The sequence below is a fragment of the Lemur catta genome, chromosome 14 (assembly GCF_020740605.2).
Source record: "Lemur catta isolate mLemCat1 chromosome 14, mLemCat1.pri, whole genome shotgun sequence".
NCBI lineage: Eukaryota > Metazoa > Chordata > Mammalia > Primates > Lemuridae > Lemur > Lemur catta.
Genome location: NC_059141.1, coordinates 49,674,938 through 49,692,751, shown reverse-complemented (window position 1 = coordinate 49,692,751; position 17,814 = coordinate 49,674,938). Strand labels below are relative to the sequence as shown.

The following is a 17,814-nucleotide window of genomic DNA, read 5'->3' as shown; positions in this document are numbered from 1 at the left end:
TCTGTTAATGAGAATGTTGACTGCTTATGTTGTCTTTTTGTCTTGGAGGCCAGTAGTTTTCTATTGCTGTTGTAACAAATTACCACAAATTTAGTGGCTTACAACAACAGAAATTTTTATCTTATATTTCTGTAGGTTAAAAGTCCAATACAAGTCTGACTGGATTAAAATCAAGGTGTCAGCATGACTGTGTTCCTTTCTGGGGACTGTAAAGGAGAGTCTGTTTTCTTGCTTTTTCCAGCTTTCAGAGGCTACTCACTTCCTTAGCTCATGGCCTCCTTCCTCCAGCAACACTGGGCAGAGTCCTTGAGTCTTTCTCACACTGCTGTTGTCTCTTTGGTTCTCCATAGTCACATCTTCCTCTAACTGTTTTTAAGGACCCTGTGATAACATTGGTCCTATGCAGATAATCCAGAATAATCTATTTTAACTCAGTTTTTTACAGCCTTAATTTCTTCTGCAATCCTAATTTCCCTTTGCGCAGAATTTATCCACAGATTCTGGAAATTAGAACATGGATATCTTTGGGGGGCCATTATTCTGCCTACCACAGAGGCTTAGAGCTAAATATGGAATTTTATGTAGCAATCATGAAAGTATTGATGGCCCACATATTCTTTTTCTCCGATCTTTGTTTTCTAATTGAATTTTTATTTTTCTTGGCCCTTGTTTTTTTTAATCTCTATTTCAGAATTTTTTAAAAGTTACCACGTTTTTATGGTATGTGTTTTTGTTGTAGTTCCTTCAAATTTTTTGTAGAACAGATCAGCGATAAATAATTTGAAATATAAGGCCCTGCGCATGCTTAGAAAAATGAAGAGGATGGTAGTGATGTTAGTGATGGGACTCTTTCTTTACATACAAATAAGGATCTGCCGGGGTCACACTGTATAAAGTTGGGACTAGAATAGCTTGCTAAGAGACTGGTCCCCATGTGATCCCTAAACAGAAAAAAGAAATTAGCTAGAATCACAGGCAGAGTGAGCTGAGGACCATTCTGGGTTGAACATTTTCAGTTTTGAATTATATGTGGAAATCATCTTAACTGTCTTATTTGATTTTCCCCTTTGTACTGCACTAAGACTTTTCATGACTATTATTCTTTGGTATTAATTTTAAGTAATGTGTTCATTACTGAATCTGAAGTTACATCTTGAAATGGCTTTGTTAAGGATTTTTTAAAAAATCAGGCAGATTAAATCCTTTTAGCTAGAGGTAGAGAGAAGGAAAAGAGGTTATCAAAATTTATGCATGTATATGAAGCCAGAGTGTTAAAGACAAGTAAGACTTATGAATACCTTAAAATCTCCAATTAATTGAAGGTGGATTTGTTGTTCTTATGGTATCCCTATTGTATAAAGTCTGGAAGGACTGAAGGAACATTATTAGTCAGCGGGTACATTATTCTATTACTCCTATTACAGTTTTGAGATTTCTAACAAAGCAGGACTTGTGCTGGAAATGCAGGGAGCGTGTTTATTTTGTTTTTAATTAGGTAAAATAACTTAAATGGAAAAGGAATTCTGAAACAAAACCAACTACTTTGCTATAACTTGTTTTTTTTTATGTTTTGTTCTTGTGGTGTAAGTCTATTACACTCACACAACACATGGGAGACTGGAGAGTGATTTTTATAGCAGCTGTTGTGTCCCTCTCATTGAAGGGGAATAAGAAAGACTGTAGTTATTTATATTTATGAGTGGTAACCACGTTCTATTTCATTATTAGCTGAAGCTAGACCAAAAATGAAAATCACACAAAGCTTACTTTTTGGTTTGAAATTGTTTACTTCATTAATGTAAAGATGTGAGATGACCCACCATTTCTTTCCCTCCTTTTATTTTAGCCTTACCTAAGAAAAAAAATTAAGCAAGTCTGTAAGTTAAGGTTAAAATGAAGTAGCAACGTGGGAATGGAGTGTAAGTTACTGAATTCTTTATGCTGATTTCTTTTCCTTCTATCCTAGCTTTGCTGTTGCCTTTTAAAGGTTACAGAAAAAAGAAAATCTAATATATTTTACTCTAAAAAAGAAAAGAATACAACAGGGCATATTGGGGTCAGTAGACATTTATATTTCTTTTTCTCCCTCAAGTTTTGCCTTTTTGTTTTTTTGTTTTTGTAAAGAGACAGGGCCTAACTTTGTTGCCTGGGCTTGAGAGCAAGTGGTATGATCATAGCTCACTGTAACCTCAAACTCCTGAGCTCAAGTGATCCTCCTGCCTCAGCCTACCAAGTAGCTGGGACTACAGGCACACACCACCACACCTGGCTAATTTTTGCATTTTTTCTTTTTTGTACAGACAAGAGTCTTGCTATGTTGCTCAGGCTGGTCTCAAACTCTTGACCTCAAGCAATCTTCCCACCTCCACCTCCTGAAGTGCTAGGATTACAGGAGTGAGCTACTGTGTCAGCCCCTCCAATTTGTATTTTGAAAAATTTCACACCTACAGAAAAATTGTGGAAAGAGTACACTGTACAGTCTTAAACACTTTATCTGGAGTCATCAGTTTTTAATATTGCCACATTTGCTTTATATCTCTACATACATATGTATACGTACGCACATGCACATTATTAGAGTTTATTGTTTCCTGATCCATTGACAGTAAATGTCAGACATCATAATTCTTCACCTCTAAATATTTCAGCAATGTTTTTTCTAAGAACAATAACATTTTCTTATTCTTGTACAAAATACAGAACCTGATTTTAATTTTTCTGGAATCCTGTCTATTACCTATTCTTTATCAGTGTTCAAGAACAAAGGAAGCAGTGGAGGAGTATTATTAATAGCAGCCACCCACTTCCTAAAGTTATTCACCACTATGCATCTTCCAGAAACCAAGTGGGAAAACAAAAGATAGAGGTTGACTTTTTTCAAACCTGAATAAATATAAAGTAATTGATATACAAGGCCCCATAGCATTACATAGGCCCAGTTTCCTGAAATATCACATATGGTTGGACCATTTCCCTAAACTACTTTGTAGTATGTGTCTTATGTATCAGGAAAGAATGTATTAGTATTTATTTTCATTTTGCAGGTGAGAACTAAGATTCAAGGACACACAACTAGAGATGAGACTAGAATTTAGCTTTTCAAACTCTCAATGCATTGTTCTTTCTGTTATGTCGTGGTGCCTCTCTATGACCCTAGTTGCTTATGCTGGGATCTTAATGAGAATGGTGAAGGGTCTGAGAATACTGTACCTAGCCAACTAAGGTATCCCCTTGAATATCATTTGGGTGAACTGTAGTAAAATGTGCCTGTGAATTTCCTAGTGACTTTGTTACAATGCAGATCCTAATCCAGTAGGCCTTAGGTGAGGCCTGAGAATCTGCATTTCTAACAATGTCCCAGGTGATGCTGATGCTGCAGGTCCGTGGACTACATTTTGAGTAGCAGTTATCTAGAACACGCACAGAATTCTCATAGCCCCAGGGTATCAACAAAGTAGAAAAAAGCTTTTTAAAAAACTATAAAATATTTCAGTTACTTAAAGTATAGAGAATAGTATAACTAATACTTGTTTACCAATCATCAAGCCAAAATAAAATATTTTGAGAAGTTCTTTGTATTTTCCTAGCTCTTATGGCACTTTCAAGAAGGGAGTTTTATCCTAGTATGTTGACTTACAAATACAATTGTCTATTTCCCCAGTATTGGTATATCAACAAATATATTGAGATTCCACAGACTTTAATGATACTATGGAAGGAAATATGAATTCAGGTAATGAAAACAACCACTGCCAGCCGGGCGCGGTGGCTCACGCCTGTAATCCTAGCTCTGGGAGGCCGAGGCGGGTGGATTGCTCGAGGTCAGGAGTTCGAGACCAGCCTCAGCAAGAGTGAGACCCCGTCTCTACTAAAAATAGAAAGAAATTATCTGGCCAACTAAAAATATATATATATACAAAAAAAAAATTAGCCGGGCATGGTGGCTCATGCCTGTAGTCCCAGCTACTCGGGAGGCTGAGGCAGGAGGATCGCTTAAGCCCAGGAGTCTGAGGTTGCTGTGAGCTAGGCTGATGCCACGGCACTCACTCTAGCCCGGGCAACAAAGTGAGACTCTGTCTCAAAAAAAAAAAAAAAGAAAACAACCACTGCCAAACCAAACTGTCTATCAAAAAGAGCAAGTGAATGAAGTCCCATAAAAGCATCATCTTTCAAGCCACCTGTGTTTGTTCATTTAACAGATATAGTACAGTAGTCCTTCCTTATCCACGGTTTTGCTTTCTGCTGTTTCAGTTACTCAAGGTCAGCTGCGTTCTGAAAATATTACATGGAAAATTCCAGAAATAAACAATCCATAAGTTTTAAATGGTATGTTGCTCTGAGTAGTGTGATGAAATCTCACGCTGTCATGGTCTGTCCTACCCAGGACATGAATCATCCCTTTGTGCAGTGTACAGTACAGTAAGATATTTCAAGAGAGAGAGACCACATTTACATAACTTTTATTACAGTACATTGTTGTAATTGTTCTATTTTGTTATTGGTTATTGTTGTTACTCTCTCACTGTGTCTAATGTATAACTTAAAATTTATCGTAGACATATGGGTATAGGAAGAAACATATACAGGGTTCAGTACTATCAGTGGTTTCAGGCATCCACTGGGGGTCTTGGAACATATCTCCTACAGATAATAGGAGACTACTGTACTTACTGAGAATTCCTGTTCCCATGGAGTTACATTCTGATTTTATTCCCTTATATCTAAATCTATATGCTGCTTTGAATTGCACAAATTATTGTTGAAATGTATAATTAATAGGTTTTATGTGACAGTCCTCTAAGGTAAGAACTTTGCATTTGGATTTTTTGTTGTTTAAAAATAACAATTAGTGGTTGGGCGTGGTGACTCACGCCTGTAATCCTAGCACTCTGGGAGGCTGAGGCGGGAGGATCGCTTGAGCTCAGGAGTTCGAGACCAGCCTGAGCAAGAGCGAGACCCTGTCTCTACTAAAAACAGAAAAATTAGCCAGGTGTTGTGGTGTGTGCCTGTAGTCCCAGCTACTCAGGAGGCTGAGGCAGGAGGATTGCTTGAGCCCAGGAGTTTGAGGTTGCTGTGAGCTAGGCTGACACCATGGCACTCTACTCAGAGCAATGGAGTGAGACTCTGTCTCAAAAACAAAAAACACAATTAGCAATACATTTAATGAACAACTCAACACAACATGGAATGCATTTAAACTTACAGCATTCAAAAATAAAACAGACATTTAATATATATGAGAAGAAATTTGCTCTCTGAATATGTCCCAAAATGCTTATAGAAATCATAACTACTCACTTATTTCTCAGAGTAGTTTAGCAGTAAAATAACAAATCAGCAATAATTCCCCAGGGGAAAATTGAAACATAAAGCAAAGTTATAAAACTTGTCAAAGATTTTGAGGCATAAAGAAGACAAAGAAAACAACTCAGTTAAATAAATATTAAGTTTCTACTTTCTCCTAGTCTTCTGGAGGGTACCAATATGTAAAGAAATGAATGCAGTCTTCAGGATAATAGACAAAATCTAGAAGCAATGGAGAAAGTTGTGAAGAAAATGGATTTGGAGAATGTAATACATTTAAAAGTATAAAAAACTATGGAAAATAAGAATTTCTGTAAAATAGAGAGATGGGTAGATATGTGAAAATGTAAAAACTAGGTAAAAGTTGTAAGGATGTTCACTGCAAAATTCTTTCAGTTTTGCTGTGTGTTTGAAAAGTTTCATAATAAAATATTAGATTGTTAGATAAGAAAAATAGTTGTAAAAAAACAGGTAGCATGATATAAAAGAGCCACTAAGTACAGTTTTCACTTTTCCTTGTGAATAGTAGGTTCTTAAATGAAAGGAATGAAATAGAGAAGAATTTTCCAGTTCTGCATGGGGAAGGCAAGTTGTCACTTAAAGTAGAAATTTCTTGCTGTGGTATCATTAACATATCTGTCATGAGACCTAAGAGAGTAAAGGTATATCTGCTAAGCAAAATGTGACAACCATCAGGATATAAACACATTCCAAATGTTGGACTAGGAATCTAGACTATATAATGAAGTTTTAGTAGATAGTGGACTCTGTTTCTTATATAGTATCAACCACAGGTTATAATTTTGGGGTGATACCAAAATCTAAAATACAAACATTGTTTATCAATGAAATTAATTTATAACAAATTAACTTTGTAAGTAGTGACATGCTGAAAATGTCAATAATTTTTTCAGTCTTAGAACCTGTTTATTGATTTCAAAACCTAATGTAAGAGAATTTGGCTTTAGTGAGCATTTCTTGATCCAGTTAGGTGGATAAAATTTGTATTTATTAGCATCAAAAATATGACAATTCACCAATTCATATTATGTTGAATAATATGATATACAACTAATTATAGTTAAGGTTTGAGGTCTGTGATTATTTTATTCTATTGGTAGATTAGCAGTAGTAAAGAATTTTATGGCTAGTCTTGCTATAAATATATAATATAATAATAAAGGTGTGCTTTTATATACATTATCTTCCTTGATCCTCACAAAGTATTGTTAGGTAAATAAGTATTAATTTTTAAATAACCTTATTGATAATTTGGGGCTAGATTTGATATCCTAACTGGAAAACTGATAATTGCAACATGCAACAAAAAGTTTCAAATATGGTCTTGTTTTATAGATGTGAAATTCTCTTGGAAATTAAAGGTATATAAATTGAATCATGACTTCCATTATAAAGTTAGAATGTATTCTAGTGGGGGAAATGTTGGCCCATGTTATAGTAAGATATAGCAAACATTTTAAATAATATATTCAAGGGGAAAATGATTTTCTAATATTAAACTATAATACAAATATAATGTAATTCACAAAATACAAATACGACCTTCACTTAAACTGTATCAGAAGCTTTGTTTCCTTGGTATGTTATTGAAAGAAGAATAAAAAATGCCCTGTAGTTAGTCTAACTCTTAAAATGTTTTTTTATGGTGCTATCTGAAGAGATGCTCTTTTAAAACCTCAGGTTTCTACCTTTAATGTCATTAGGTATTTATATTGTGTATTATCTCTACTAGAGATAGTTGTAACTTTTGAAATGCTACTTATTAAATTCTTTACATTGAGTCAACCCCTTAAGGAGATTGAAAGTTTGTTTTGAGTTTATATTTTCTGTAGAACATTGGTCATTTAAGTTTTATCATGTTTACATTGTTACTTATCCTTTTTTTGAGACAGGGTATTACTCTGTGACCCAGGCTAGAGTGTAGTGGTGTCATAGCTCACTGCAACCACAAACTCCTGGGCTCAAATGATCCTCTCAGATAGCTAGGACTACAGGGGCAAGCCACCATGCTCAGCTAATTTTTTTTTTTTTTTGTGGAGATGGGGTCTTGCTATGTTGCCCAGGCTAGTCTCAAACTCCTGGCCTCAAGCAATCCTCCTATTTCATCCTCCCAAAGTGCTGGGATTACAGGCATTAGCCACCATACCCTGCCCTGTCACTTATCCTTGAATGAAATCAGCCTTATGAAAATGTCCATTTTGTTGTTGTTTTTAATTTAACTGATGAAGAAACTGAGACTTAGAAGTTGAAATTCAAGATAGTGAGTTGTGGAACTGGGCCCAAGTTTTCTAACTCCAGTGTTTTCCCCCTCTTATCAGAGCTCAAGGATTTGAAGCCACAGTGCTTATTTTAGTAGATTGATAGATTGGAAATAGTGAAAAATTATTGTTGATATGATGCTTACACAATTTTATTATATCAGGGATATTGATAAAACTGATCCCAAGTTGTAGAAGCAGTTATAGGTGTGTCTTGCTTTAGACCAGCTGAAATAGTTTTACACTGTTAATCATAGTATGGTTTTATAAGCACTGGATTCTGGAGATAAGTTTGGGAAAATTGTTGAAGCATGGGTACTCTCGTTTTAGAAAAGAAACTTTATATTGAAAAGGGTTCATTTTTCTAAGCATTCTATTTTATACTAAGGGAAATCTAACAGGGAGATATAATTTGACATATCTAAACTTGAGGCATAATGAGGCTATTTATAATAAGGTTTTAGCCGTGGACAAATATATATAGTTATTCCATCTAAAGTTATTTGATATAAAGGGAGCTTGTTTAATAAGGAAATAATCTCAGTCTCTCTCTTTCTTTCTGTCTGTCTCCCTCACCTTCCTTCCTTTAGTCTGATGTCTAATTGGCTGTGAATATTTTGGGGGTATTGACAGGTTATTTAGACTTGACAGTCTTCTCAAGTTGCTGGCAGGAACATACTGCTGAGTTTGCTCTTTTGAACTATGAAAGGTGAATGTAGAGATAGTTGCATAATTTATGATAGTAGTAAAGGATTTAAAAGTCAGTTTTGACTTGAATTTAGTAATTTGTTCTGAGGGCATGAAATGTCTTTTTATAATACTAAAGCTTGATTTGATTGGCTTAAATCTTATGACTTGGGGAAATAAGGTTACAGTGCTTTATAGTCTCACTCTAAATGGATAATGCTAGCATTTTTCTTATCCTGGGGTTAAGATTAAAGGAAGATGATTATAATACCAGGGCAGACCTTACACTTTCCTTTATGAGCCCCTGCTTTTCCTTGAAGTTTTCAACTTATGTATTAAAGATATAGACTGTCCTGTACCAAAAGTATAAACTTGTATTTTCTTTTCAAGGGACTGTGGTGCCACCAAATCACCTGTTTCATTGGCATTAATATTGCCTAGAGATTTGTCTGATAATTTTTGTACATTCTAAATACTTTCTTAATCTTGTTTTCTGCCTATGAAATTTAAATATGTGAGTATTACATACCGTTTGCCTGAATGTTTTTGCTGACTTTTTTTAACTTCTTGACGTATTTTTAAAACTTTTAGCATCAAATATTTCTTAAAAGCTTACTATTAAAAGTAAAAGAAAAAAGTCTTAAGAGCTTGCTATTTTCTTGTGACATATTAAGAATACAAAATTTAAACCGTGAAATATATTCGATTTAGGGGAGTCATGGAACACAGTTTAGAATGTCAATAGCTGTTTGACCTTGAGCACTTACAATCCCTTTCTTGGTTTTTTGTTTTGTTTTGTTTTTGTTTGTTTGTTGTGATTGCCATATTTCAAGGAAAAAAGGCAAGAGCGAATTCATTTTTGTTTCTGTTATTCTTACTAGACTATAAGCTACTGGAAGGTTTAAAGAAAGAAAAGGACCTATCTGTGTGTGTGAATACTTAATAAATAGTATTTTGTGGTTGCAAGTGTTATTATAGAAGTGGGCTGGGTAGGACTTTGGGAGAGTGAATTATTCCAAAAACTACGGAAACTTTGTTGCAAGGGTTAGCAAACGTTATCTTAAAGGACCAGATGGCAAATATTTTAGGCTTTGTGGGCCATGTGGTCTCTTTTGTAACTGTTCAACTATCTCTCTTGCATCCATACCCCAACTATTTAGTTCTGCTGTTGGGAAAGTAGATTGAGTGGGCTATAGAGCATAGGTAGATAAATGAGCTGGGTTATGTTCTAATAAAACTTCATTTACAAAACAAGCTGTCAGCCTGCCAACCCATATTCTATAGCATCTAGCAAATATTATTCATAAGCAACCATATATTGATGTGGTTCTCTGTCCTATAAAACCATCTTTTATTATTGTTAGGGAGAATTTGTGAAATTATAGAGGACAGAGGACTTCTTGGTTTGGGCTTTTTTTGTTTTTTTTAAAGACATTGGGTCTCACTATATTACCCAGTCTGGTCCCAAACTCCTGGCCTCAAGCTATCCTCCTGCCTCAGCCTCCCAAAGTGCTAGGATTACAGGCATGAGCCACCATACCCAGTTGACTTACTGGTTTAAAATGGCCCAGTAAATGTATCCTGAACTATTTTTAGGTGAAGTGATATGATGGTTGCAATTTTCTTTAAAGTACTCGGGATGGCAGGGGACCAGATGGATAAAGATGAACCAAGTTTGACAAAATTTTGATAAATATAGAAGCAGTTGATGGGTTCGTGGGATTTTTCACACTGTGCTCTCTACTTCTGTGTATGTTTGAAGATGTCAGTGTTAAAAAGTTACTAGATAAATAATGGCCCATTAAAAGCAGCAGTTTCTCCGTTATCTTCTCACACCTTAGAATAGGAAGGACAATAAGAAACAGAAATATAAACTCCATCTTCCGCACAACCAGATCTCTGCGGGTCTAAAGCATATTAAGGAAAGGCTGCCAGATCCAGTGAAGGTCAGATAGGCGTGTGGAAAGACCATGAGAGATATACCTCTGGATGTAGATTGCAGCAAGCCCCGTTCGCTAAAGGAAGTTGCTGGCCTCAGACTACTCCAAAGCAGCATTCCAAGTTGATACTGTAAACTACCAAGTCCTTAAAGAAAGATTAATTTAGGAATTAACATGCCAAGCTTCAGGAAATTTAGCCCTCATGAGCCTTACTTCTGCAGGAAGAAGTTCAGCCAACCAAGAAATGAAAGGAGAAACTACAGCTAAAATTTTGGCAGTGAGCATAGAGTCCATTGATCTACAGAAATAAGACTAAAACAAATGTGGAAATTAGGTTTACAGACCAGAAAATGAATCTTTCAGACTTTGACAATGTGGTACTTGTATTAACTAATGAAAGTTGGAAATGTGAGGAACAGAAATGATGCGAAGTCATGTTTTATAACAGGCTGTCAAAAGATGTCATTTAAGGCTGGGTGCAGTGGCTCCTGCCTGTAATCCTAGCACTCTGGGAAGCCAAGGTGAGAGGATTGCTTGTGGTCAGGAGTTCGAGATAAGCCTAAACAAGAGCACAAACCTGTCTCTACAAAAAAAAAAAAAAAAAAAAATAGATTAGAATTCTAGAAGAAAATGTAGGAAAGACTCTTACAGACATTGGTCTAGGTAAAGAATTTATGAAGAAAACCCCTAAGGCAATCGCAGCAACAACAAAAATAAACGAATGGGACCTGATTAAATTAAAAAGCTTCTGCACAGCCAAACAAACAGTCACGAAAATAAACAGACAGCCTACAGAATGGGAAAAAATTTTCGCATACTACACATCAGATAAAAGACTGATAACAAGAATCTATTTAGAACTCAGGAAAATCAGCAAGAAAAAATCAAACAATCCTATCAAAAAATGGGCAAATGACATGAATAGAAATTTTTCAAAAGAAGACATAAGAATGGCCAAAAAACGTATCAAAAAATGCTCAACATCCCTAATCATCAGGGAAATGCAAATCAAAACCACAATGAGATACCACTTAACTCCGGTGAGAATGGCCTTTATCAAAAATTCCCAAAACAACACATGGTGGCGTGGATGCGGAGAGTTAGGAACACTCATACACTGCTAGTGGGAATGCAAACTAGTGCAACCCCTATGGAAAGCAATATGGAGATACCTTAAACAGATTCAAGTAGACCTACCATTTGATCCAGCAATCCCATTATTGGGCATATACCCAGAAGAACAAAAGTCATTCTTTAACAAAGACACCTGTACCCGAATGTTTATAGCAGCACAATTCACAATCTCAAAGATGTGGAAACAACCCAAGTGCCCATCAATCCACGAATGGATTAGTAAACTGTGGTATATGTATACCATGGAGTACTACTCAGCTATAAGAAATAACGATGATATGACATCTCTTTGGTTCTCCTGGAGAGAACTGGAACCCATTATATTAAGTGAAGTATCCAAAGAATGGAAAAACAAGCATCACATGTACTCACCAGAAAACTGGTTTCCCTGATCATCACCTAAATGTACATCGGGGAAGGATACCAATTGGATATCAGACTGGGATGGGGGGTGGGGGTTGGGGGGAGGGGATGGGTGTATGCCTACATGATGAGTGCGTTGCACACCCTCTGGGGAATGGTCATGCTTGAAGGTGCAGACCTGGGGAGGTGGTGGGGGGAGGGGATGGAGGTATGACTACATGATGAGTGCCAGGCACACTGTCTGGAGAATGAGAATGGACGCGCTTGGGACTCTGACTCAGGGGAATGGGTGGGACATGGACAATGTATATGACCTGAACTTATGTACCCCCATAATGAGCTGAAATAAAAAAAAAAAAGAAAAATTAGCCAGGTGTGGTGTTTTGCACCTATAGTCCCAGCTACTCGGAAGGCTAAGGCCAAAGGAGTGCTTGAGCTCAGGAATTTGAGGTTGCAGTGAGCTCAGATGACACCACTGCACTCTAGCTGGGGTGACAAAGTGAGACTCTGTCTCAAAAAAAGTAATGTAATTTAAAACCAATAAATCCACTAAAGGCTTAAATATTGAGTTGGAAAGGGAGTATGTAAGTAGATAGATGGTTGATACATAGACACATACATAGAGTAAAAGGTAAACACTAAGAGAAATAATAAACTGGATGGTAGAGGGGAAGAAAACAGCATAACTGTATTAGTTCATCATTGCTCATAATAGAGGTAGAATTTTTATATTTTAATATAAAGTATATATGTATATATATATATTTTTTTAAAGAAACAGGGTCTCCCTCTGTCATCTAGGCTAGAGTATAGCGATCATAGTTTACTGCAACCCCAAACTCCTGGGCTCAAGCCATCCTCCTGCCCAGCTTCCCAAGTAGCTAGGACTATAGGCATGTGCCACCATTGCCTGGCTAATTTTTAAAAATTTTTTGTAGAGATGAGGTTTCACTATGTTGTCCAGACTGGTCTTGAACTCCTACGTTGGCCTCCTAAAGTACTGGGATTACAGGTGTGAACCAGCGCACTTGGCCATAAAGTATATTTTATACAAAGTTATATGAGATTTTTTTTACTTAACATGTAATTGATGAGGACTTGTTATTTGCCAAGCACTATCAGTGATCAAAACAGACTAAAATTCTTGCTTCATGGGTTGGGGGAGACAAATTATAAACATAATAAATAAGTAAGTAAATAATTTGTTAAGAGGTATTAATATATGTGGGTGAAGTACAGCATAAAGGGGATCAGGAATACCAATTGATGGGATTGCTGTTTTAAATTGGGTGGCCAGAGTAGACCTCACTCAGAAAATGAAATTTGAGCAAAGATATATTTGAGGAGAGTGAGGGAGCCAGATAGTTATCTAGAGAAACAGTATTCGAAGCAGAAGTGGTGGTTATTGCAAAGGTTCTGAAGCAAAACTGTAGCTGTTGAAGAAACAGGGAAGAGTGAGTCTAAAAGGGCTAAAGTACAGTGATTGAGAGGGAGAGTGGTAGGAGTCTCTTTGAAGTCAGAGAGATAATAGGGTATCAGATAATATTGGACTTTACAGGCCTTTAAAAGAACTTTGACTTTTACTCTGAAATAACTACTAGAACAAAAAGTAAACCATTTATATTATCAGAAGGAATATGTGCATACCTAAAACAAAGCAAGCACAAACCATTTAGTAAACTATTTTTAAGAAGAAAAAGCAATAACAACAGAAAGCATGGCATAAAGTTTGATACCTGAAAAAAGGTGGGGAACCTGTGGCCTTGGGGCCACATCTGGCCTTCTGGATCCTTGAATGTGGCCTTTTGACTGAATCCAATTTTACAGAACAAATCCTTTTAATAAGGATTCTGTCGAGCGGTCACACTTCGGGATCTAGAGGGCCACATGTGGCCTTGAGGCTGCAGGTTCCTGTCATGATCTTAATATTGGACAAGACAGTACAAAAAACATTACATGAGGAAAAAGGACATACAAGCTCTGCATGAATACTTTAAAATGCTCCTCAGGGATACGAATAGAGACTTAAAGGGAAAGGCTTATAAGGTTCTTGGGTAAAAAGACTCAAAATTATTTAAGATGTTAGTTTCCCCTATGTTAATCCATAGAGTTAATATGATCTCAAAACAAAACACTAGCTAACATTTATTGAGCATTTACTCTGTACCAGGCACTGTTCTAAGTGCTTTGTATGTATTACTCATTTAGTCACTATAATGACTTTATGTGGAAAATATTAGTATTACTCTTTGTCCATTCTTCAGTAAGGAAACCAAGGCACAAAGAGACTAATGAACTTGCCCAAGGTTGCAGTTAGAGTAAGTTACCGAACCACAATATAAACTCACATTCTGTGTTTTTGACCACTACACAGTACTGTTTCTTGAAACTAATAGGATTGTGTGTGTGTTTAACTAGATAAACTGACTCTAATGTTCATATGGAGAAACAAATAAGCAAGGATAGCCAGGAAAATTCTTATAGAAAAGTATTATAATAATTGGGCTGGGCATGGTGGCTCATGCCTGTAATTACAGCACTACGGGAGACCGAAGCAGAAGGATCACTTAAGGCCAGGAGTTCGAGACCAGCCTGAGCAACATAGCAAGACCCTGTCTCTATGAAAAATACAAAAATTAGCCAGGCATGGTGACACTATCCCAGCTACTTGGGAGGCTGAGAAGGGAGGGTCACTTGAGTCCAGGAGTTGGAGGCTATAGCAAGCTATTATCATGCCACTGCCCTCCAGCCTGGGCGACAGAGTGAGACCCTGTCTCTAAAAAAAATAATAATAATAAGGGAAAACTAGCCCCACCAGATATTAAAAGGTATTATAAAACTAGAATGTTAAAACAATGTGGTTACTAAGGCATGAGCAGACAAATCATTGAACAGAAGTTCAGAAATAGATCCAAATTCATACAGGTACTCGGAAGATTATAAAGATAACGTTTCAAGTAAGTGAGGAAAAGATGAATTATTCACTATATGGGACAGCTGTGTTGTCATTAGATGGATTCCTACTTACTGTTGACTAAAATTAATTCCTAATGAATCAAAGATTTAAACCTGAAAAACTAAACTAGCTATGACATAAGTCTCAAGTAATTTTTAAATGATTTATTTACATTTTTAAATAAATGTCACTGTTACATTTCTGCATTCTCTCATAGGTTGGAAGAAGGTGGGGATTAATGATAGTCACACGACAGGTGTTAGTCTATCATATATAGTTGTGTTAAGATATATTGTCGTAGAGTCCTAAATAATTTTTCTTTGGGCTGATGGAGTAGAATATATCAGGCTCTGTGGCTAATACATTGGATTTTAGTCAGTCAATGCCTTCCTTTCTTCCTCCTGTTATATTTTTTGTGACCGGGAAAGTGAAAGGTAGAAAGCGTTTGGCAAGTTAGAAATGTATTCAATATTCTTTCTGAAACTTGGCTTCATTATGGGAACCTAAATTCCAGACCCACATCCACAGTGACATCATTCTTTGAGGAAGTAGTAAAAGTGAGTATGAGTGTGAGTGATTTCCTTCTAACGCCCTGAAGAGATAAAGATTAAGGACTCAAGGAGTGAGGTTGCCTGTCCAAGTTTTTTAAAAAGAGGGTGAACAGAAAGACCAGATGCCTACTCAATAACATTAAATTCATGATATAGTTACTTAATAACTGTCTTATACCTGGTAAGAGATAGGAAGGAAATGTGGGTCTAAATGCTAGCAAGAGAAAGAAGCCAGAAAGTTTACTAAAGTAAACTAAAGACTTGATAGCACTTAAAACCAATATTAAATGTTTTTAAAAGCAGGTAAAAAATTACTTGTATGGTAGAATTGTAATTATGTTTAATGTAACATTTGTACTTATGTGTGTATGTAAATGTTTTAAAATATAATCTTGAAAATATAACCGTGTTCACCATTATTATTTTAAGATGATAGGAGTTTGAGAGACTTTCATTTTCTTTTATCTGTATTTTTAAGATTTTCTATAAAGATACATATTACTTAAGTAATAAAAACACTATTTATTAATATTATATACATATACGTACATATGTAACATTTGTTGTTCTATCCTGACAGTAGATGTGTCTTTTGTATTTTCTAGGTGCACCAGAGGCTCTCTTCCTGGCAGAATTTGAGAGTTGTTTACTGCAGTACTGTTGTGCCCTCTGATGGTGAGTTTTGGTAAATTCATTTTTTATGTCCCCCCCCCCCCGCTCCTTAATTCAGTGTTTCCTATCCTCTACCTAACAGAAAAATTTGTAGGGGCCAGGCATGGTGGCTCACGCCTGTAATCCTAGCACTTGGGGAGGCTGAGGCAGAAGGATCACGTAAGGCCAGGATTTTGAGACCAGCATGGATAATGTAGCAAGATCCCGTCTCTACAAAATATATATATAAATTTACAAACCATACTCTTACCATTGTAGGTTTGGGGATCAGAAAGAAAAAAGGAAGCTAAAGATGGAAAATAAGATTTGGATGAGGATTCTAGTGAATTTAAAGGAAAAACCAAGAAGAAACACTCATAGACCTATCAAAGTCTTCATAAATGACAAAATGTTTACTACTGATGTTTTAAAACTGGACGTAGTTAATGTGAAGATCACATAAGCACCATCACTTCCTAATCATTTGAGGCTTCACATTATGAATAATGATCAAGTTCTCCAGGTCCTTTGTGATGCTTAGACAGAAGTAATTCAAAGTCTGAGACTTCCTGTCCTCGGCTTGTCTTTTTCTTCCCTAAGGCTTAGGATTATTATATTCTTCTTTGATGTGGGAAGGGATGAACAGATGCTTGGGGACCACATATAATCCTTTGTAAATGTCCATGATGCTACAAACTGGGAACAGAATCTAAGCTTTGGTTGTTTTTACAGTCGTGGAGGGAGATGTGTTTACAACCCTTATTGTCAGTCCTCTCAATATTGTACATTTATAATTTGGGTTGCTTGGCTTAGATGTTGCCTGTTAAAAATGTTTCCTCTGTGTAAAGTTTAGTTTGATAGAACTCTAATTTCAACCTTATAAACATTAATTCATTGGCATAGCAACCACTGAAAGAGCATCCTGCAAATTTACAAGGACACTTAAAACTGAAGAAGCCCAGAAGATGAATTGTGGAAATACTAGAATCCCTTGTATTAATATTTTTTTTAATTTTTTATTTCAGCATATTATAGGGGTACAAATGTTTAGGTTACATTTATTGTCTTTGCCCCACCCATCTTGTATTAATATTTAATTTAAAATTAATATTTACAGATATTTGCAGTGTTGTCAGGATCCCCTCCCTAAATCTGTTTAGGTATCTGTATTTACAGGCAGTGGGCTCATATTTGCTAAATCCTCTAAACTTGGAGGAAAATCCATTGTTGGTTACTCATTTGTGGTATGGAAGGGTTAAAAGGAAAAATAGGTCAGAATCAAAACACGGAAAACAGTAGCTGGCTTTCTTTTTCCTGTCTCTTAAAGATATGAAAAGCTAATGTAAAGTAGTACCAATTAATGTATAAATTAAAAAGCAACACTTAGCACTTTGTTGCAGCCAGAGGCCAGATAGGTGTGTTGCCTCCAGTCAAGACTCAGTATGTACCCAGATACTAAGTACTTGCCATGTGGCCAAGAGCCAGAGGACCATAATGTCACCTGCCCATGTTGCCTACTCTTTTCCCTCCGTAAGCCCCTTCAGAGCAGTGAGTGGATATCTCACTTCCCCCTGACATTGCCCAAATGGGGGCTGCTCATATCTATATATGCCAGCACCACTCCCAAGTGCTGACTTACTCCATTACCACTGCAGGGTGCCCACATTAGATAGTTTCAGTAGAAAGAGAATTTCTCTCAATGTAAAAAAAATTGTTCATGGTACTGAATCCTCTCAGCTTTTGCTGAACTAACAGTATTTCACTCAAAAATTTCCAGCCTTTATATTATCTGAAATTGTTATATATTCAATGTCAGTATAAATCAATATATATTCAGTATGTTATATACATTTAACATCAAGTCATACTACAACAGGAAGCTCATGTACCAGTGGTTGTTATGATGTTCAATGGCAATTAATTTGAACTAATGAATTCATACTGGAATT

General features: G+C 36.2%; 1 protein-coding gene across 1 annotated transcript in view; it reads left to right on the top strand.

The window, feature by feature from the left end:
• Nucleotides 1–17,814, top strand: part of MCU (mitochondrial calcium uniporter) — a 177,502-nt gene that overhangs the window by 118,816 nt on the left and 40,872 nt on the right. Inside the window, exon 2 of the mRNA XM_045569190.1 lies at nt 15,820–15,889. Coding sequence (XP_045425146.1) covers nt 15,820–15,889 — 70 coding nt within the window. The remainder of the gene's footprint in view (nt 1–15,819; nt 15,890–17,814) is intronic.